Genomic DNA, 22,605 nt, shown 5'->3' on the forward strand with positions numbered 1-22,605 from the left:
TTTTTTTCTGTTATTTCCACTTGATATGAATGAATTCCATAGAAAGGATTTTAATCTCTTAAAATGTAGCTTCTAGTGGCAAAACGGAAAAATTGTCCGGATGAGGGAACATTAACTCTTTCAGACAAATTAAGTCTTCTTTCATGTTCTGAAAAAGATGATTTCCCAGACAAGTCTCCTGTGGCTTGGACGGGTTTATGCACCCTTTAACCAGCAATATATTATTTTCTCACCATTACCATCACGCTCCAAATGTCTATCAAATTCCCTGGACAATGTTTGAAAAATGAAGTTCCTGCTCAGTGTAATTTTAGACTGAATTTCAAATGAGCAAGGCTCATCAAACAGAGAAGTTTTGTGCACACAGATTCCCCAAAGCATAGGCTCCATTCTAAGAGTTCCTTAGAACTAGGCAATTTCTACAGAAGACTTGGCAAAGACTTAATTTTTAATACAGGCACTTTAAAATCAAAACATAGGAAAAGACTAACATTATGTAGGTATTAGGGTCTTTTTTTGGGCAAACAGAGGCCACCCCAGAATAAAAAGTTAATATTCTCTATTTCCTTGCCAGAGTGTTAAGTTTCATATCATTATGTAGTAAACTCTAATGTATTTAAAACAAACAAACAAACAAACAAACAAAAATTCACTAAGCACTTAGCTTTCTAAAACGATCATGCCACACTTCTTGCCTAATATTTAAAGATGAAAAAGAATCTGTATCTTAAAAGTGTTTATGAGTTGGTGTGCAAAACAGAAATATACATAAGCAATACAGGCAAGTGAGCAAGTATGATCATCAAAGTATTAAAATATTATGAGAACACATGGGACAAGGGAATTAATTTTGATTGCTATGATTAAGAAAAGCTTTCTGGAGTCGATGGTGTAAGTGAGCAGCTAATTTTTAAATTAGTTTACAATCCTTTCAAAAAGAACATTTTTTCCCACTTGAGAGACATTGTAAGAAGGCAATAAAAGTTTCATAGGAAACACATGTAGAATTCATCTTAGATTTATGAACCTCTCTAAACTCAAGCATGGTGTAATATCATGGCTAGGAACATGGGTCTGAAAGACCAAAATTTGGATTGAAATCCTCAATAACTGTATTTTATCACTTATATGATTTAACCACATGGATGATTCTTTCTAGTCTTCTCACATTTAAATGAGTTTAATTAAAATGAACCAAGTCATAGTACCTAACTCAACACATAGGATTTGCCTTGGAGATTGTGTAAGGCTGACAAAAGTGTGTAACAGGGGAAGAGAGAAAGATGGAGGGAGAAAGGGGCAGTACTAATCTAAAAATCTGAAATAAGAAGTGCTCTAGAGTCAGAATCATTTTGAACACTGACATGATGCAACAGCAGACAATTCCACACCCAATTTCGTGGGATATATGACAGTCCAAATGTAGGGATATTAAATATATTGTGTGACTTTACCTTAGCCATATTGTCAAACAGAAATCAAACTGAACTTCTCATTTAGACTTGGGTCCCATGTCACAGGATATTGTTTACATATACAAACATTTCCAAATATTCAAATTATTGTAAAACTTTAAGCACATGGAGTGTCAACCATTTCTTTTATATCTATTTGTAATTTGTATTTGTTTATAAGGACAGTGTAGTGTCTCAGAGAAACCCAGAAAAAATGGCTGAGTTGTCTATTTAACATTGTAATGGCCTCTAGTTTCTTTTAGTACCAGTGACAGAGTTCAGGCTCCTAAGTACTTTTCTCCCCCAACTCTACCCTAAACCTCTTTAGCATCTAAGCCTCACTTCCTTTCTCTTAGCTTCTCTTTCATATATCACTTTACATGAGCTCTCTTGGACTCTCCCTTCCTCTTTGCTCTCTCTTCTCATGGCCTGGTCTGGACTCTTCCAGATGCTCCTGGCTGTTATCTTCCTCATACGTAAAATAAAACCTTCTGATAAACCATACTATGAGCAGTCATGTTCTCATTTTAATTCAGATAGGATCTCAACTAGCTCAGATCAACTTAGAACTTACTATGTAGTTGAGGGTAAATGAGCTTCTGATCTTCCTACTTCCAACTCAGGCATGTTAATTTATGGGGCACTAGGAAGAGACTTAGGGCCTCATGCATGATCGACAGTCACTCAACTGTCTACAACTCCAGCTCTTAGTATGAATCATTTTATCAGGATACCAAACTGACACACACACACACACACACACACACACACACACACACGTATATATAAAATACAGAGCACATTATATATAAAATACACATGTATATATAGTATAAATATTGATACATATATGTTTTTGTATATATGGACACACACACACACACACACATATATATATATATATATATATATATATATATATATATATGCCTTTGTGTACATGCAGCCCAACTCCATACTCATGTCCCATTTCTACTAGTGTAATAGTTTAAATTTTGCTTCTGTAACTTTTATTTGGCTCTAGTTTTCTTTGATAATTATTATCATTACTATTTACTTCCATTTTAAATTTGATTGTGTATACCTTTCTTTCTGTTAATGTCCTAATTTAATTTTGTAATCCTCCAGACCACAATTAACAGCATGTATTTCGAACAATTGTTTTTCTTTCTCATGTTGTATTGAATGAACCTAGAGTCTTGCACTGGCTGTGCAAAGTAATCTACCATGGAACTATATCTTGACCCAAAGTACACTTCTTTTAAAAGAGGCAATGTTTAACTATTTGTATTTTAAAAGCCACATTCCTTTCAATGTAAGTACCATATTCATGATTATCACTCACCCCCATTAAAAGAAAAAAAAATTCCTAAACTTTTCGCTATCTGAGCTTCTCAAATGAAATAAAAAAAATATTGCTTTGAATTTCCTAATTTTCTGAGTTCAAAGAGCAGCAGGGCATAAAGGATGAGGCCATAGAATCAGAAGTGGTAAACTTTCCTCCAGTATAGCCTGAAACTCTCAGTTTTTCTTAGAAAGACAGAAAATGACCAGGGCTACAGCATTATATTAGAAAAGAAGAGAGATAGATAGAGGGGGAAAAAAGGACTTGTTCTTTCTTTTTGTTTTGTCAATTCCATATGGCATTTGCTTTACAAAGAATAGATTATGATTCTACTAAAACCTATTTTTGGCTTGTGCTGAAAGGCTATGCTGTGATACTTCTGGCTGCACAGTAACTGCGTTTTCTTTTCATCTATTTTAAAATATTCTCCTAATGGAGAATAGTGTAATACAAATTAACATAATGGTAGTATTGTGGTGACCCCAAATCTGTTCTGAATTTTCTGGAAAGGACAAGGTGCTTCCTCAGTAACTTGATTTGTAACTACTTCAAATGACTCTCCCTCACACTATGAGGAAATCCCAGGTGTTGATAGTTAGTTGACAGGGTGTTAATGTCATTAACATTCTGTCAGCTCTTCTTGTCAATGTGTTAATGGTGCTCCTGCTGCTCAGTCACTCTCTTGTCCTCCAGTTGGGAAAATGATTTAGCCAGCAGTCAATCAAAAAGCTAAGCTGATTTTGTACCAGAGACATCCCTGCCATTGACAAAATCTCTGTGAGTAAATGTGGTAAGAAATTTGTCAACAGAGTATAAGCAGTAAGGTCAACACAGTGATTAATGTGCTTTGTTACACACTTTTAGACACTAAAGACTGAAGCACATTCTTCAAAGTAGAAGAAAGCAGGGCATTGTGGTGTGTAGCCTTAATCTTAAGGATCTGTGCCCAAGTATAGGGGACTGCCAGGACCAGGAATGGGAGTGGAGGGTTGGGGAAGTGGGGAGGGGATAGGGGATTTTCAAAGGGGAAACCAGGAAAGGGAATAACATTTGAAATGTAAATAAAGTAAAGAAAATAACTACTACTACTACTGCTACTGCTACTACTAAGGCACTTGAGAGGTAGAAGCAAGCAGATCTCTGTGGATTGTGGGCCTGATTTATATAGAGCCCAGGGCAGGATAGGTGTACAGAATCTCAAAAACAAAAATAAAAACAAGCAAATGAAAAAGCAGGCTGATTAAAAGAACAGCTCTCCTTTTAAGAATGGGTTACTTTCTTGCCTGAGAAACACTGGAACAATAAATAGTACAAGCCTTTTATGAAAGCCCTAGAAGAAAAAAAAAAAAAAAAGGAGAAAGGCGGGGGCGGGGGGGGGGGAGCAATGAGAGAGAAAATAGGAAGCCTACAGAAACAAGGCCTTTTAGATTTTTTTCCTGACTTTTCCTCAGAGCAGTGAAACTAAAATTCACTCAACCCATAACAACAAGGAAGGTTACTCGTTTTTGCCTTCCCCACTGGAGAAAAGTATCTATCTTGCTTCATGGTGTCAGGGTTGTCACACGGATAGATACACATGAAAGAATCTTGTAAATAACCCCCCCCCCATTATTAACAACATTTCATACCCCTTTTATCTGATTACTTTTCTCTAGAACTAGACATTTCTTTAGCACATAGTATGCAAATAGACATTTCCTCTGGAGCCTTCATGTCTGGAAGGCTCCTTTGTCACATAAAGCAGTTAAATAAATTTCTCATGCTCTTCTCTTGTTAACCTGTCTTTGGTTACAGGTGATGTCAACCATCAATCATGTTACAGGTAAGGAAGAAAATACCAGGATTTCTTTTCTAAAAGCAAGCCCCCGAACAACCAAAATCCCCAGCTCTTTCACAATTACAGTGCTGGCAAAGGTTGCAATGTTTTAGATAATATCAATGTCATAGATCTTCAAAGAGGAAGCATAATTGGGTAAGGATTTCATTCTCAGAGGGCTTTCTCATGTCACTCGGGCATGGGTTATTTTTCAAAGGATAGTATCAGGATATGATTCTGAACCTCAGCTCACCAATATCTTCAATAGGTTTCAAACACAGCCACAGAACTACTGTAACTTTAAAAGAACAAGAAGAGAGAAGCCCTTCGAAATAAATGAATTAAGAATGTGGTGTTGTAGCTTGTCAAAAGACCCTCACTCACACAAAGACCACAGAGACTGGCATCATTGCAAAACTCATGAGGATTTTACTTACCTAACATGTTAGGGAACCCAGTCTCAGCACGCAGGCTGGAGGAGAGACCCAGAACAAAGAAAGATCACATTTTTTATACATTTGTAAGGGCCGGATAAAAGCACCGGGGTAGTTAGGATTATTTTAATTGGGGTAGCCAATAACCTTTTTAGACATTTATTGGTTTGTATAGGGTGACTCTCATTTTGTCTGTCCTTGAGATTTTTAGTGTGTGAAGCAGGGCAGGGGAATTGTTAATCTTGTTTTGGAAGCTTAGTAATTTTGTCCGTTAAAACTATGTTTCTATATTTGTTCAGTCAGCCAGCTTTTTATCTGACTCTGTACTTGTCTTGCTAGCTCAGTTTCAAAAGTCCTTTTGAAGGGGGAGGGTACTGGGTAGTCCTGAATTTATTTTGGATATTATAGTGGCACTATGGAATATTTTGAGTTATTGAAATCCTCCTGTCATAATTGTAGGACAGATAGTTAATTTTAGCATTGAACATAGAAATTATTTCTTATATAATAAACATGAGCTTTTAAAATATCAAATATATAAAATTAGGTCATTTGACAAATATTAAGTAGTTAATCAACAAGAGTGAAGTATTAGTACTGTTTATTTATTTTTCCCATTCCTAATCAAGACACTATCTGCAATTGGTAAATGCTTACAAAGGAAAATTTGTCTGCTTCAGTGGTGTCTTACTGGGAATATTAATCTCACTTGAGGATAGGCCACATACCAAGAATTAGACGGTAAACACAAAACAAACTCCAGGGTATTTTATAGACCTTTTTTTTCCTCTCATGTAGATATGTGCATTTTTAGTCTTGATGGTCTTTTGCTGGCATGATTTCATTTCTGGTTTTGTGGGGTGTTTTGTGTGTGTGTTTCTTTGTGTTTTAAAGAGAGGGCAGAGGGAATGGAGTTGTATGGGTAGGGAGGTAGAGAGGATCAAGGGAAAGCTGTGGAAGGGAAAAGCCTGACCATACACTATTGGAAGATTATTTTTTTAAATAAAAATGGCAAAACAACAACGATAGCAACAACAAAAGCCCACTATTCAATGACGAAAGAAAGAAAGAAAGAAAGAAAGAAAGAAAGAAGAGAAGAGAAGAGAAGAGAAGAGAAGAGAAGAGAAGAGAAGAGAAGAGAAGAGAAGAGAAAAGGAAAGAGAAACCTAAATAACATCTTAACAACCTATTTATTTTAATTCACAGTCTAAGGCCTGGATTGCAGCTTGGTAGCACAGAGTTTACTTAACATGCACACAGGTTAGAGTTAAATCCTAACTAGCTCAAGAAAGCAAACAACAAAAATAACAACAAACCTTCTATGATTAGGGCTGTGATGAGAATGTTAGTTTGGAAGAATAAATATTTCCCTGACAGATGACCTTTCAACTTTGTGCTTATATAAATGTGTATGCTGAATCTTTATTTATTTATTTATTTATTTATTTATTTTTGCTTTTTTTGAGACAGTATTTCATGTATCCTAGGCTGGCCCTGATTTCTGACCTTCCTTCCTCAACCTCCCAAGTGCTAGGATTGCAGATCCAGATACTACCATGCCCGACTCTCTGGTTTATCATCCTATAAACTTAATTTTATTGTTTTTGTTATTCCCATTTGTGGGATGTAAAAAATTCTAACTCCAAACATGGAACATTGGGTTGTTTAGGTTAACCTTAGTTTATACATGAATAACTTAGAAGTAAGAGAAAGTTCTCTAGATTTATGTCAGGTGGTAGTAGTTTATGCCTTACTGATGTGTCCTCCTAGGGCAGAGGCCCAAAAAAGCAAAGTGGCCTCTCTCTCTCTCTCTTCTTCTCCCTTTGCCTCTCCCTCTCTCTATGCTTGGGGGATTCTAAACTAACTCTTTCTCTCTCTCTCTCTCTCTCTCTCTCTCTCTCTCTCTCTCTCTCTCTCTCTCTCTCTAGTGATTCATTGAGGAACAAATTTTCTCCATCAAAGAATTGTTTTTATTCTTATATCTAATCACTTCCAAAATGAACCACCCCTTTATATAGATTATTGGTTAACAGAAAACAGATGGGAAAGAGATATTTAGGCCATAGCACGAGGAAGAATCAGTGATATAAGCTGATGGAGATGGAGGAGGTAAACTCAAAAGGCAGAACCTTCTGAAGCAGGTCACAGAAACTATAATTACCTAACTCTTCATCTCATGAGCACACCATAAAAAGAAGCTACAAACATCATTCTCTTTGCCTTCTTGAGTCTTCTGACATATGGCATGTGTTCTGCCCTCTACTCTGAGGTAAGGAATGTCATACAGATAAACTAAGAAGTATCTGAACACCACATCTTGCTAACTCATCTCTCACCCTTACAATTTACAGGTTGCTCATAATTGGCTTTACTTCAGACTTCTATGTAACTCTTCATAAAAATACTATCCCTCTTTGGAATGGTCTTATAACAGGTCCCACATTCACTGGCTTTATATACTCTTCTTTTAATCTGTCTTTTTATAGGTGTGTTAAGCAACACATCATGCAGCAGAGAAAGAAAAAGACCTTTTTTGTTTTTCTACACTATTTTATTTTGAGTCAGAGAAAAAGGAGAGACAAAGGAGACATATTTCATTATAAAACTGTTGGCTTCCAGAGCTACAAATAGGGCAAATACATTCACAGAAAAACGTTTATTTATTTTTTTTAATTTTTTTCCTTTTTTGAAAAAATGCTTTTCTATGCCATTCAGGTTGTCCTGGAACCTATGGTAATGTTTCTGCTATAGCCCTAAAACCATTGCATTTCAAGTTTGCATCACCATAGTGGCATCTAATGGCCTATTTTTTTCTAGATTTAAAAACAAAACAATTACATTAGAATGTATGGATATAACGTCTTAAATTGACAGTATATTTCAAATGCAAAATTTAAAATGGTGATTCAATATTACTTAAATTACAGACAATATTTACCTGGAAAATTTTTGAGAAATAATTGTATGCAATGCTTACTACTTCTTATTCTCCTAGTAGGAGAACTTCAGGGCTTGCATTACTAATTGACAATGACTTAACAAACATATGCTCAGTGCATACATTGGGGTTGGTGGTGAATATTTGATAGGTACATAGATGTTAAGAAATATGATATAATCTCTGCTAAATGTACAGTAGTATAGAGAATATGTAAATGTCAGGCTTCTGTTAGCTTCACTGTGTCTCTGTTTAGTTTCTGTTTCCAGAATCTGTCTAGTGATGAGAGTGGGGTGTTGAAGTTTCCCACTATTATTGTGTGAGGTGCTATGTGTGCTTTAAGCTTTACTAAAGTTTCTTTAATTAATGTGTCTGCCATTGCATTTGGAGCATAGATATTCAGAATGGAGAGTTCCTCTTGGAGAATTTTACCTTTGATGAGTATGAAGTGTCCCTCCTTGTCTTTATTCATAACTTTGGGTTGGAAGTCGATTTTATTAGATATTAGAATGGCTACTCAAGCTTGTTTCTTCAGACCATTTGCTTGGAAAATTGTTTTGCAGCCTTTCACTCTGAGGTAGAGTCTGTCTATTTCGCTGAGGTGGGTTTCCTATAAGCAGCAAAATGTTGGGTCCTATTTGTGTAGCCAGTCTGTTAGTCTATGTCTTTTTATTGGGGAATTGAGTCCATTGATATTTAGAGATATTAAGGAAAAGTAATTGTTGCTTCTTGTTATTTTTGTTGTTAGAGTTGTGATTCTGTTCTTGTGGCTGTCTTCTTTTAGGTTTGTTGAAGGATTACTTTTTTCCTTTTTCTAGGGCATAGTTTCTGTCCTTGTATTGGTGTTTTCCATTATTATCCTTTGAAGTGCTGGGTTCATGAAAAGATATTGTGTGAATTTGGGAAGTTTTCTTCTATAATTTTGTTGAAGATATTTACTGGCCCTTTAAGTTGAAAATCTTCATTCTCATCTACTCCTATTATCCATAGGTTTGGTCTTCTCATTATGTCCTGGATTTCCTGGATGTTTTGAGTTAGGATCTTTTTGCACTTTGCATTTTCTTTGATTGTTGTGCCCATGTTCTCTATGGAATCTTCTGCACCTGAGATTCTTTCTTTCATCTCTATGGTTCCTGATTTCTTTCCTAGGGTTTCTATCTCCAGAGTTGTCTCTCTTTGGGTTTTCTTTATTGTTTCGACTTCTATTTTTAGGTCTTGGATGGTTTTGTTCAATCCCATCACCTGTTTGGTAGTGTTTTCCTGTAACTCTCTAAGGGATTTTTGTGTTTCCTCTTTAAAGGCTTCTAGTCGTTTACCTGTGTTTTCCTGTATTTCCTTCTTAAAGTCCTCCATCATCATCATCATCATGAGAAGTGACTTTCGATCCATGTCTTGCTTTTCTGGTGTGATGGTGTGTCCAGGACTTGCTATGATGGGAGAGTTTGGTTCTGATGATGCCAAGTAACCTTGGTTTCTGTTGCTTCTGTTCTTATGCTTGCCTCCTGCCATCTGTTTATCTTAAGTGCTTGCTGCCCTCAATATATCTGATTGGAGCCTTTACTTCTGTCTTAGTTAGGGTTTTACTGCTGTGAACAGACACCATGACCAAGGCAAGTCTTATAAAAAACAACATTTAATTGGGGCTGACTTACAGGTTCAGAGGTTCAGTCCATTATCATCAAGGTGGGAGCATGGCAGTATCCAGGCAGGCATGGCACAGGAGGAGCTGAGAGTTCTATGTCTTCATCCAAAGGCTGCTAGTGGAAGACTGACTTCCAGGCAACTAGGGTGAGGATCTTATACCCACACCCACAGTGACACACCCATTCCAACCAGGTCACACCTATTCCAACAAGGCCACACCTTCAGATGGTGCCACTCCCTGGTCCAAGGATATACAAACCATCACACCTTCCTATAATCCCAGTTGATTAAGGTCTTCTCAGAGTCCAGCTTTCTCTGTGACCCTTTGATTGTGGGCTCCTATGAACCTAAGATTCTGGGTGTGTCAAAGTTTTTGGCATTCAAGCTTCCTCTGAGACCCTGAAATACTGGTGTGGCCTCTTGTTATCCTGGGATCCTGTTGTCCTAAGATCCTAGGCGTTTTAAGGTGCCTGGAAGTGGTGTCTCTTTTGAGGGCCATAAAGCTGTCTGGTCAGTGATCCTAAGATCCCGTGGAGAGTTCTCTAGGGACTGTGGGGGTGTCCTCTGATTCCGTGCCCTAGGTGACCCAGTACTGGTGCTGACTGGAAGTGACTTGTGCCCCTGGTCAGTCAGGGTTTTCTGCTTCCCTTTTGCTGTCTGAGGTCCAGTGCTATTGGATAGGAACAGATGTTGTGTTCCACTCACCAGTGAACATAAGATTATGTGGAGAGTCCTCTCGGGACCGTGGGGGTGTCCACTGACTGTGCCCTAGGTGACCCCTAGGTGACCGGGTGCTGGTACAATTGGAAGGGACTTGTGCCCCTTGTCAGTCTGGTTTTCTGCTTCCCTTCTGTTGTCTCAGGTCCCGCATGATTGGATTGGAACAGAAGTTGTGTTCCACTCACCAGTGATCCTAAGATCTCATGGAGAGTCCTCTAGGGACCGTGGGGGTGTCCGCCGACCTCTGCACCCTAGGTGATTGGGTGCTGGCAATGACCGGAAGGGCTTGCTATGTCTTTCTAGAAGAGTGAAATTCTCGCTGAGCACTCATGAAGATTTCCAGAACAATACTAATTTGTACAATAATTTCACTAGTATAATTTATTAATTTATGTTTTTAAGATGCTAAATATTCCACTTTCTGTAATAAATTGTCATATTTTGCCTTGATATGAAATGCAAAGTAACAATCCTATACATTTTAATACAGTTTCCAATCCTCTTGTGGACAAACAGTCACACTTTAAATGAAGAATAGCTGTTCATCTGTAACATATAGATTCAGAAGGCTCTGGATTTTCATTTTAAAATGATTAATTACCTGCATAAAGAGAGAAATAAAATAGGGAGTCCAGGCCAAGTTCATGAGGGTTTGAAATTAGCTTTTCTTTTTCTTTTTCAAAATGAACAACAAAGACTCAATGTTGCAAGCTGTTGTGTGGCCATCAGCCAACTGTAAAAGAAAATACTCTATAGAACAAGGGGATCAGAAATTAAATTTTAAGAATATGAGGCAAGAGTCAAAATGAAAAAGGTTTGTTTCCAGCCAAAGGACAATATGACATATTTGAAAGAAAAATAAATCTAATCACAATAAAGTGCAAGGTTCATATTGAGCTTCTCACTAAAGCCAGTTCTATAAACCCTGGCTAGGAGAGGATTGGCTGTTTTCACTGGCTGACAAACTTGTTCATCCAATGTTCCTCTTCACAAATGTAGTATCACTAAAGGACCACACAGACTTATTTAATGAGGCGAAAGAATAAGTGTGGAAAATAATTTGTATGTAAATGCCAAGTAGCAACCTTAAGTAACTCTTAGGTTCAGTATCATAACATCTAAGATGGCTAGGAACAAAACAGGGGCAAGAAGAAAAAGATGATAGGTTTAACCTTGAAAGACGGTTACTCCATATAGTTGTTGAAGGAATTATTATCTGATAAAGAAATTGCAGTATTTATTCCCTCTAGAGATATAAACTAGTGAATCAATCTGCAGTTCGAGATACTTATTTAAACCCAGAGGAGGAAGATATGGCTCTTACTGAAAATACAGAATAGAAAAAAAAAATCAGCTCTGAATGTAGTTTATCTCAAGACACCAGCTTTACCATTCAACAATTCAAACTAAATATAGTTTCTCACAGTTTCCTTTTTCATATATATACATATATACACACGCATACATATGTATATATCAAGATATATTTACTGTTATCTCTATTCATGTATTTCAGCTGATTTAAATCCATCAACTACTGATCAATTCATTTCTCTTCCCATTCATGTATCTATCCATTTATCTTTCAGTCTATTAATATTAGTCATCCAAAATGCATGTATACCCTCAGAAAATGCATGTGAATATGTCCAAAGAAGAAAGAAATAATTATAACTCCCTTCAAAAGGTCATTTTTTCACACTGATCCTATCTTTTAAGCACTTGATTACTAAAGAAGATTATTTGCTTTGTTCTTTCAGATATAATTAAACCACCTAAGATTTACCTTGTATATCTTGTGGTCTTCCAAGTAAAATCAAATCTGTCCTTGAAAAATGGCAATTTTTTTGATCCAGTTGTTCTCTTGCTTCTACCAAATTCAAAACATGGTGAAATAAAATTTAATCTGCTAATAAAAAAAACAAAAGCAGCATACACGCAGATTCATCTAATGTTACAGAATAGGGAGTCTAGAACTAACCACAAAGTAAAAAGATGGATAGACACATGCAAACACATAAACAAATGCTTGAATATATAAAGGATATCATCATCTTTTCCACAAACTTATCATGGTGAGATTCTGCTTGTGGGAAATTCTTGATGTTTTTCTCCAAATGAAGAATGCTTTGTTCCATCGCTACAAGGTTGCTCTTGAGTATTTGAGCTGAAACTAAAGAAAAAAGTACAGAAAATTTAGAATCTTTTACTAGGTATTCCACAAAATAACTAAAACCAGTATCTGCTAAGGGATTTTCCTAAATGAAGAGAATGGCTCCACGAAGTCATTTCACACTTTTCTGAGTTACTGCTCATAAAAATTCTACTCTCTATGAGGTAAATGAAAATGTGTAATGTAATATACCAAATCATCATATTTAATATAGAAATGTCATCATTTTACTCAGCCATTAGTTCAGACGAACCCATTCCTATTTAAATTTATTGATAGGACACCTAATATTTCATTCTTTAAAATCTAAATTGAAGATTAAAGAGAAAGTAAGGTTCAAAGAGACCTTATCTTATTAATGCATTCCTTGTCTATGTAAATGATTTAAGGATAAGTTACATAAAAGAATGAAATATTTGCTTTTTTGTAAAAACTCTGAGTTTTATAAACCAACACCTGTGGAAGAATTCCCATCTTTAAGATTTCATACTCAATGGAGACAGAAAAACAATTGTTGATACAAAAGGTGAATACACAGGCATATCCACAGAGATTCAGCATCCCCTCAAACACTTTCATTAGTTGATTTAAATATCCTTAATATTCTCTGCACTTTTCCTCTACTTTTATTGACAGCAAATAATTTGAAATGTATTCAAACTGCTCCTTAATACATATACACTTTCTGGATCTTTCATGATGCCTTCATTTTAGGAAGACAATTAAAAAATGACTGAATTATGAACAAAGACACTTCTATCAGTATTAACAGAATCTGATGAAATTCTAGTTGAGGAAACAAGGGAAGGGTTACAAGTTGATAAATAGCCTGTGACACTTTTTTTAAAGCCAACACTAGGAAATACTGTTTTCATTAAAGACTATGGAACACAATTAGAAAAATACATTTTTTTTTAATTCCAGTACATTTTTTTTCTCTTTCAGAGACATATCAGCATCACAATAAAAAAAATTAACAGACTGACTAAATCATCCCTCTGGCAAATTTCAGCCAGATTATTCTGATCCAAATTCATCACTCTGACAAGATTACCTTTATCATTCAATGAGGAAAAAAATCACCCTAATATACATAGAAGTTTAAGAGACTGAAAATCAAACACTAACACTGAAGATTATTTTTTTTTCTACTAACCACTTAGTATAAATGGCTCTATCCAATACAACTCCATTTGTTTAGCTCTGACAAGTTTAAAAAATATTCTTTGAGAGAATTTGAAGAACTTTTGCCTTGCCAAAACTTTACTAATGCTACAACAATCACTGTTCACAAAGGACAAGTTTATTGTGAAGGAAATCCCTGATTTTAAAATTGAGGTTTTGACATTTAGGTTCTTTCTCTGTAGTCTTCCCCCAAATCCAGAAGGTTTCTCCTTTCCCATTCCGATTACTGGAAAAACAAAAGGTGTGAAGTTGACTAGATGTTTAGTCACTTGGGTTCCAAGAACAAGAGGGGAGGGAGGTTGAAGACATAGTAGAGTAAGGTAGGGACAGGTGCCTCTCCTTGAAAGCAGAACAAAAGGGCATGCTAATCTCTGAAAAGAAAAAAAAAAAAACAGGGAAAATATAGGTCTTTACTTCCACTGCACTACACTGAGAACCACCATTTTCTTTCTTCTGCCCACAGATCTTTACCATTCTACATCCTTCACCAAATCAATGAAAAGTCAACACTGAGGTTTAGGCTCTTAGTCTTTTTAAGAAAGCTCCCCATCAAGTGGTTGGGTGGGGGAGCGTGTGGGGGACTTTTGGGATAGCACTGGAAATGTAAATGAAATAAATACCCAATTTAAAAAAAAAGAAAGCTCCCCATCTAAAAATTTGAATGCAATATTTTATTAACCTATATTTTCTTACTGATCTGTGAATGAACCAATATTTCTAGACTTGTCCTGATCAATTTTACGAACGAATACAGTTGGCATGCTGAGTACTTTGACCTTAGGAGATTGAAATCCCCCAGAAACAACCACTCTTTGATCTCCTGTCCTGATAGCTCCAGCAAGACCTTTACTTACTTACTAACTTTCCCTCTTCCAATGTAGCTAGCTCACAGAAAGTAGATTCCTCAACCCCAAACCAGTCCTATTACCTAGGAAGGTCCCTCTCTTTTTTCTTGAAAACTTTTACTTGGGAAGAAGGATTGCTACAATAGCAGCATAGCAGATTCTTGGAGAGTCTTGATCTGTTGCCTTCTCTGTTCTATTAACTTTAAATTGTCCAAATAAACTTTAAGCCTCTTTATTTCTGAAAGTTTCCATGTCATACAATGTATTAGTTACATTAGCTATGTTTTCCCTTCGCTATCCTATCTCGTGTTGATTATTACCCTTATAATGGTTGAGCTAAAGGTTCAACTCATTGTGTGCCATGCAGGGTGGCAATGGCAAGGTAATGGTAAGACACATGCTTAGTGGTTATGAATTAAAATTTACATTTTAAGAAACATTGCTTCATATGTATATGTACATTTCCACAACTAACATTGCAGCATAGGTTAGATAGAATAATGATCCACAGTTTATACCAACTATTATGTCATATAAAAGGAAGTGCAGAATTGAAACCTGCCTAGAAAGATGGAGGATAGCGGGATATACTTTACACAGTGAGAAAGCAAGGAAATGGGAAAAAGAAGAATAGTAATAGAAAGCTTTATTAGTTCCCCTGAACTACATTTCTAGTGAATTATTTATACTGTAACTAAACCAAAGGATAAAATGCGCGAGATAGAATAACAGGGGAATTCTACCTTATATGCACATGCAAACCTTTCTAGCATTACATATTTGTCTTTACATTGGTGGAAATCATCTTGACATTGACTTAGAAGTGATATTAAAGGGAAATCTGAAAAAAAAAGTCATTTATATAGTCGAGGTCCCTGTAAAACAGAGCTTATGATAGAGTTTACTTACTAGAATTTTATTGGGTTCGAGATGAGAGTAGATAATTCCAGAGAAACAGGCATAGAGAATAAAAGAAAGTAAATAAAGGAGGCTTAAGTTACAGAGCTTCCCATAATTTTACAGCAGCTGTAGTTCACAGCTTAGTGTCTCAGAAAAATCTCTCCATTATTAAGGACTTCATGAGCATGACACATATACCATCACTTGGCAGGGGCACGATTTAAAGACCACAGGATTGGTTTAACATTTTGACGTTACTATTCTCGAGAATAAAATTATTTTCAATTCCAGCCCACATTGCCATTGTACCTTGGGTCTTACAAATTATGGAGTTGACTTTTATCTCCATAAAAAATCAAAAGTATCTTATAAGAGTTGTTGGGAGCGAATACACATTTCACCTCCCTCCTGGCTTCTTTCAACACATATTTTCTGAGATGTTAACAGACTGCTTTGGTCTGAGATCCTAGTTGTGTGCTTGCATGTGTTTGTGCGTGCATGTATATCTATTACGAAAAGAGTACCTAGCCAATATAGAGTATCATATACTAGATCCAGAGCACAAAATTCCTTATAATCAAAAGTGCCTCAGTTATTAACTTTTTTTTTGGCAATTTACACCACTATTTTCCTTTTTGACTTATATAGCTTATATACATTCTTACCTGTTAGTCATAAATCTGCCTTGTCAAAGCAGTAATCACTCTTCATTTTGCAAGAAAAGTATCAGTTCAAGCTATAACCTGTTTCTTCAATTAGAGTTTTTATGGAAGTAAATTCTTTGTGTATGTCATTATTCTTCCCTCTATCGTCTATCTCCCAGTGTTACAATTCTGCTGGACATACATATGCTAGTTAAAAATTAAATAGGGTAATCATAATCTAAGAAAATAAGGAGACCCTCCCTTACTGGTCATCCCTACTGTGCTCTGATATAATTTAATATTAGAAAAAATAGAATTCCTTTTGATGAAAAGTACTAAACCTAATTTGTGTTCTCTGTACATCATTTTTACAGGGTACATTGACTTTTAAGTCTGGAAAGTAATGATAATTACTGTAAATACAAGGAAGTTCAAATTTAACAAATGTTTTTGGAAACTAAACAATGTAAGAGTCCCTAGAAACATTTAAAAGTTATTCTGGCTTTGTAGAATTTTATGAAGATACTGAACAAATCCAAAAATGTTAAGAATGATAATGGATTTATCAGGTAAATTACTTGTTAAAAACACTGTTTTAATCTAAGAATTATAAGAGCTGGAGTCAATGAATTGGGTGAATGGGTAAAAAGCCTGACAAATTGACTTCAATTCCTGGATACCACAGAAAAATCTACATGAGAAAGCAGGAATCCCAAATAGTAATCCTAGCAATGCCCATGGCAGGACAGGAGAATAAGCCAGTTTACAAGCAAGAGAAGTAGGAAGGGTTCAAAACAACAGAAAAGAGGGAGACTGCCTAGAACAAGATGTAAATAGGAAACCTACTCCCAAAACTAATCCTCTGGCTTCTACATGTGTAACATGGCATGGTTACAAAACACACACACACACACACACACACTCACACACACACACACAGAGTGAAAAACGAAAAATATTACAAAAAAAAACCCAAACTTAATAGTCAAGTTTTATAATGAACATTTATGCAGCTCCTACCCTACTAGAGAGAGAAGTGGGGTACTTTTCCTGGTAGTGGCAGTACCAGATGCTCCAAAACTAGTTATGTACTACATTGGATTACAAATGCTTGTCTTTGGAATAGCCTCGGGCTGAGGGTGTATTTTTGTGCCTGTCATTGTATTAGTTCACTAATATAAATTACGGAGTCTTTTATGACAGTGCAAACATTTTCTATCCAAGTAAATCCCCACTACGGACATTTTTAATGACTGATTAGTCAGTCTGGTGGCAATTCGGCAATTCATTTTTTTTCTCATTTCAATTTTTACATCTGCTATTGAATTACTGAATCTGAATTGTAACACTAAAAATTAAATTATAGCTACCATGTTCTTTCTTATAGCTTTCTTTCATGTACTCCATAAATAACCTTTTAAGCATAGTATACTCTCTTGAGTTATATGTAGGAGAAACTTTCCTTTCAAATTTTATTTATCTACTTGCTGGAGTTGAAAAATATATGCATGCATTTCTTGGCTTCTGGCAAATATATGATAGTAGCCCGATCTTTAGTCAAATTATTTTAAATTTATGACTTTAAGACAAGCAAAATATAAGATAAATATTTTAAGTGACAAAATGGATGGAAAGACTCTTCAATTACATAGTATAAAGGAGAACTAATACAAATTTAAAGAAATAAAATCATAGTACTTAGATGACATTCTCTAGATTATATTTACAATGTAATTATTTATAAAATCAAAAAGCTTTTCCAACGAACTTGGTTTTTCTTTTTTCCTTCTGTATTAAATTTTTAATCAGTTTTAAACAGTGACAAAGTAACAGGGCTCTTCTTACATCTGAGCTCAAAAAAAGGGCAAGTAAAAATTTCTTCATGTAAGACTATGAGTGAACAGGCTCAAAAGTGACTACAAGCCTTTGCCAATTTTCCATAAGTGAATACATTCAGCTGAATTACTATCAGCTGAACCACACACCATTAAAATGACTCATCCAGAAAGCATGTGTGAGATATTAAAAGCACCTTGAATAATGGGCATTGTTGTATGCTTTCTCAAATGCATGTATAAGCTAACAGATTCATTTTATATGAACGCTACACATGGAAATGAAGCCAATATGTTTATACAATGACAATGGCAAAATCTCATCACCAAGGGATTATTTGGACTTTAAAAAACATAAATGGGAAATAGGACCTAGATATGGAATTCCTAATCCATATCACTCCAAAATGAAATACAAAAGTGGCACATAGAAGAAAATTATTGTTTAAAACTTTAAGAGAACATGCAACTTAGCTACGATTCCTTAGCATTCTTTTTTCTATTATGGGATGGGGGGGGTACTGATATACAGACAACACTGGCGTGAAATTCACCATGAATCTTTCACAGGCTGGGATCATACATGTGTGCCACTATTCCAGTTTAAGTAGCATTCTTTGTAACAATAATTTAAAAATATGTGCTCCCTTGACCCCTTCACATACCCCTATCACATGTCCCCGTGAGTGGAAGGTAGTTTTCTAAATGGAGCTCATAATGTGGTCTGAACTGAATCAGAGTGTGAAAGAACTATAGTAAGGAAACACAACCACTACCACATTGTTTAACTCTTAACAATTCCGTAAGTACATTTCAGTATCTGGGTACATTGACGTGTTGAGTCTCTAGTCCTGAAAACCAAAATCTGAACACAATATGTTTAAATAAAGAATCTAAACTTTGAATAGAGAATAGAAAGAAAATTTACCAATAACTAGGGGAAGGTAACTAAATAGCTAGATTGAGGAGGAAGGGGAATAAGGAAGAAACTTTTTAAATAATGATTTTTAGGCAAAAAAAAAAAAATCCTATATCCTGACTACAAATCTACAGCAGTGGACAGCTGCCCATGAAGAACTTCACTTCCCCCACCTGCTGACTCCCCTGCAACTATTATTCTGCCTACAGCAAATACTATGTGTGAATTTTTGAATCAAAGGTGAAAACAAACCGAAATCTCCTGCTTTTGCTGACAGTATTAGCTCAAGGCTAAGACTGGGAAGTACATAGCAAGTTGAATCTTCTCTAAAACAATGCTGGATAGAAACTCTTTGGAATTTTTGCTCTTATTATCAGAAGAGCAAAATTTTTTACAAAGAATGTTTCTATTAAAATACCAGCACTCAGAAGGAGGAGCCCAGCTTATCCAGCTTGTGTTATGTATCTAAACCCTGTTTCAAAGAAATAAAATAAATGGAAGGAGATGAAAACCAAAAGACAAACCAAAAACAAACAAAAAGCCAACCAAACAAACAAAAAAACCAACCAAACAAAATCAAAACATTTTCCTTAAAAAAAAAAAAAGATTCTGATCACTCACATATCAACTTTTAATAGGTCATGTAGAGCATTTATTGAGGGGGTATTGGGCTATTTTGAACTCTCCTGTGGAGAGTTAAGTAATGGAAGTGCTATTCTTATTTTTAAGTTTATTTTTACTATTTTTGAGACAGGGTTTGTCCTTCATGATGTCTTATACTAATACCTTCACTTGTAAAATGTATGCAATGTACTCTTACTTTAACTCAGAATCAGAAAACTAGCAACAAAAACAAACACTGTCAAAAGACACTATTAAATATGACAATAGAGGCTTTAAAATGATTAGTAAAGTTATAAAATAAAAAAAAACTCATATAAAATGAAGGCATGTTGACTAAGCCTAGAAGAAAAATAAAAAAGTTTAAGGAATCCAAAATTTTAAAATTTTAAAATCTTAACTTTTTCAGTACAAAACTATTTGTGAGCTTCATTCTGCAGTCTAACAATTTAGTAATTATTACAGCAAAATCAAAGAGATAAAAAGCACATGGGAAAAAGTCTTATACTTAATAGTGGTAAAACTGTAATAATCTAGGGTGATAAAATCGTACTGTTTCTCATCAAGACACTCCCAAACTATCTGCCTTGGTTTGGGTTATTTGATTATTTGTTTGAGATTGAGTTTGACTGTGTAATCCTGGCTAGGCCAAAAGCCCACATCCTCCAATAATTGCCTGTCTCCAGGGCTGAGATCATAGCTATTGCTATGAAGCCTGTCTTAACTTCTTACTCTTTAAGTGTGCGTTCACAATGACTTCATGAGAGTAGTCATTTAAAAACAGCTTTCTTCCAGTATATTATTTGCTTAGTAAGGTGTGAAAGAAGCAGATGGATTAGTAAACTATTTCAATGTTTTTCAGCAAGAACTAAATATATATAAAGTGTTTTTAGAAAGCTAAAATGCTACATAAAAGAAGATCATATTCCTTAGTCTACTGTTTGTGATCATGGTCAAATTTTTCAGGAACTGTAGTCTTGAACTCATTAGGGAAATTAGTAGGATTATATGATATAGTGTGGATATACTTGTACTTGACCCAATTTTGGGGGGAAAACATGTTTAATGTATGAAGTCTCCAGGTAAGTACAAGTACAAAGCTATCAATTTCACTTAAATTGAACAAGGGTTGTCATGGCATCAGTGACATTATGCTGGGGTCAGAATGCTGGAGCCATTTCAGTCTATTCCACATTTCTGCTGCCTGGATTAGCATTTGTTCTGCTGGATAATAGGGTTACAGGTCAGACAGAAGATGCTTGCAGGGGTTTATTAACTCTATGGCTAAATTGTCAACCTTCATTAACTAACTATAGAGACTAACAGGATTGCTAGGTGCCCAGTAATAAGGCAATGCAAACTAAGGGAAGTAAAAGGAATATGATTTTGATAGTTCTTGGAGTTTATCACTACTGAAACTGATCCCTACGTAAAACAAAGCTTGATTATTTATCTTATTACCATCATTCCATAAATCTAGTGGAAATAGATATTTTTACCTCATCACAAAGAGTGGTTTCAAAAACAAACAACAATGAGGTTAGAAAGATAAGTGAGGCTCTGTAATAAGATTTTCATTTGTTTTGTTCTGTTTTTATTTTTCATTTTTTTTGGGGGGGTATTACCCTAAGTATGGTCAGAAAGATAGGAAAGGCTTCCAGGAGATGATTAAAGATACTAGAGATAGTTTGCATTTTAGATAGATGAAATGTGAGGGGTAATGAAAGAATTAGTAAGAATGATTCCCAGGTTTCTAGCACCAGCAACAGACAGAACTTTGGAGGAAGTGATCAAGCATTAACTGTGGTCTACTTAGCTTTAAATACAAGGACTATTGTAGCTGAGATTTCAAATAAACAGCTGCCTGCTGAAGCAGTTCTGCCTGGGCACTGGACACCCACAGGCATTTGCATATTGATCTGACTTCATAACAGTTACATTGTTTCAGTATATTGCTATGATATAATTTAGTCTGTAGATACTTTCTGGTTCTATAAATCTAGGTTATAATTTCTGCACCCCTGCCTCATTTCAAGTACAAACATTTCTAGATGTTGGTTAAGGTCATTTCCCTCTTGGCTATGTTTGTAATTTATTCCTTTTTTTCTGTGCCCCTTTCCCTGAGTTCCTCTACTCTTGTACTGACACCATGGATATTTCTATTAAGATGTTTTGCCTTGCTGAGAAGTCTTGCTACAACACTTCTCTTGAAACAAATGTTGCCAATAACAAGCAGAAAGGTAATTGCATTTGGAGGTGACAGGAGTTCATTAAATTAAAAAAAGAAAAAACCTACAAGGTCTGAAAACTATAAAAATACCTGTCAGAATTTAGCTTATGAAGAGGAGGATACACTTCAAAGCCCAAACTGTTTTCTATTCCTAAATTATAAAATTGTCCCATTAACAGTGATGCAAGGGAAGGGAGCAAAGGTATTAAGCCAATAAAAGTTTCAACTTCCTTTGGCCTCACCGTCATTCTCACTGGCTATACTAGGGTATATTAGCCTCAAACTGCCTAAAAAAAAAAAAAAAATACTTTCTAAAAGAAAGAAAAAAAAAAAGTTCACCAAAGAAATTCACAAGGTATTATTTATAGTAGTATAAACATGATGTAAACAAAAGTACCAGAAATAAGAGAATGACTGATAAAAGCTTAGTACAATATTATGAAAGAATACAGACTTTAGTGTGAAACTTATGAAATGAATTAGTAAAATAGAACTTTTGATTTTAGATGAAGAGAAAAATATCAACGCAAATGTTTGTAGACTATGATCTTTACTGTGAATTATCTTACATTAATAAATTATTTAAATAGAAACAAAGACTGAAGGGGACATGCATAAGTGGTCGAGTAAAAAAAAAAAGTTTTGTTGGAATCCAGCCAGCCCCATTCATTTATGTATGGTCAGTGGTTGCTTTTGCGTTACAGAGGCAGAGTGAAGTCCTTGTAACAGGAGATCTATCTGGTGCACACAATCTAAAATATTTAATATTAAGCTCTTTGTAGAAAAACCTTGCTGATTCATGTTCTAGATTTTTAAAAAATGCTATCTTGAGATACCAGCAAATTCCCAGTCCAGATTTTCTATAAGGATATGAAAAAGGAGAAATCAAATATGGATTTTTA

The 22,605-nt window shown here is 35.3% G+C and overlaps 1 protein-coding gene across 3 annotated transcripts in view; it reads right to left on the reverse strand.

The window, feature by feature from the left end:
* Diaph2 (diaphanous related formin 2) overlaps positions 1 to 22,605 on the reverse strand; it is a 707,007-nt gene that overhangs the window by 275,491 nt on the left and 408,911 nt on the right. For 2 of the 3 annotated variants that reach the window (XM_021152793.3, XM_021152792.3), the window contains one exon: positions 12,400 to 12,524. In XM_021152793.3, coding sequence (XP_021008452.1) covers positions 12,400 to 12,524 — 125 coding nt within the window. Of the gene's footprint in view, positions 1 to 9,052; positions 12,525 to 22,605 lie in introns of those variants that run through there. The other variant, XM_085838035.1, reaches the window with a different exon arrangement.

Source organism: Mus caroli, unplaced genomic scaffold, assembly GCF_978045245.1.
Source record: "Mus caroli unplaced genomic scaffold, Mus_caroli_1 scaffold_5, whole genome shotgun sequence".
In the NCBI taxonomy this organism is placed as follows: domain Eukaryota; kingdom Metazoa; phylum Chordata; class Mammalia; order Rodentia; family Muridae; genus Mus; species Mus caroli.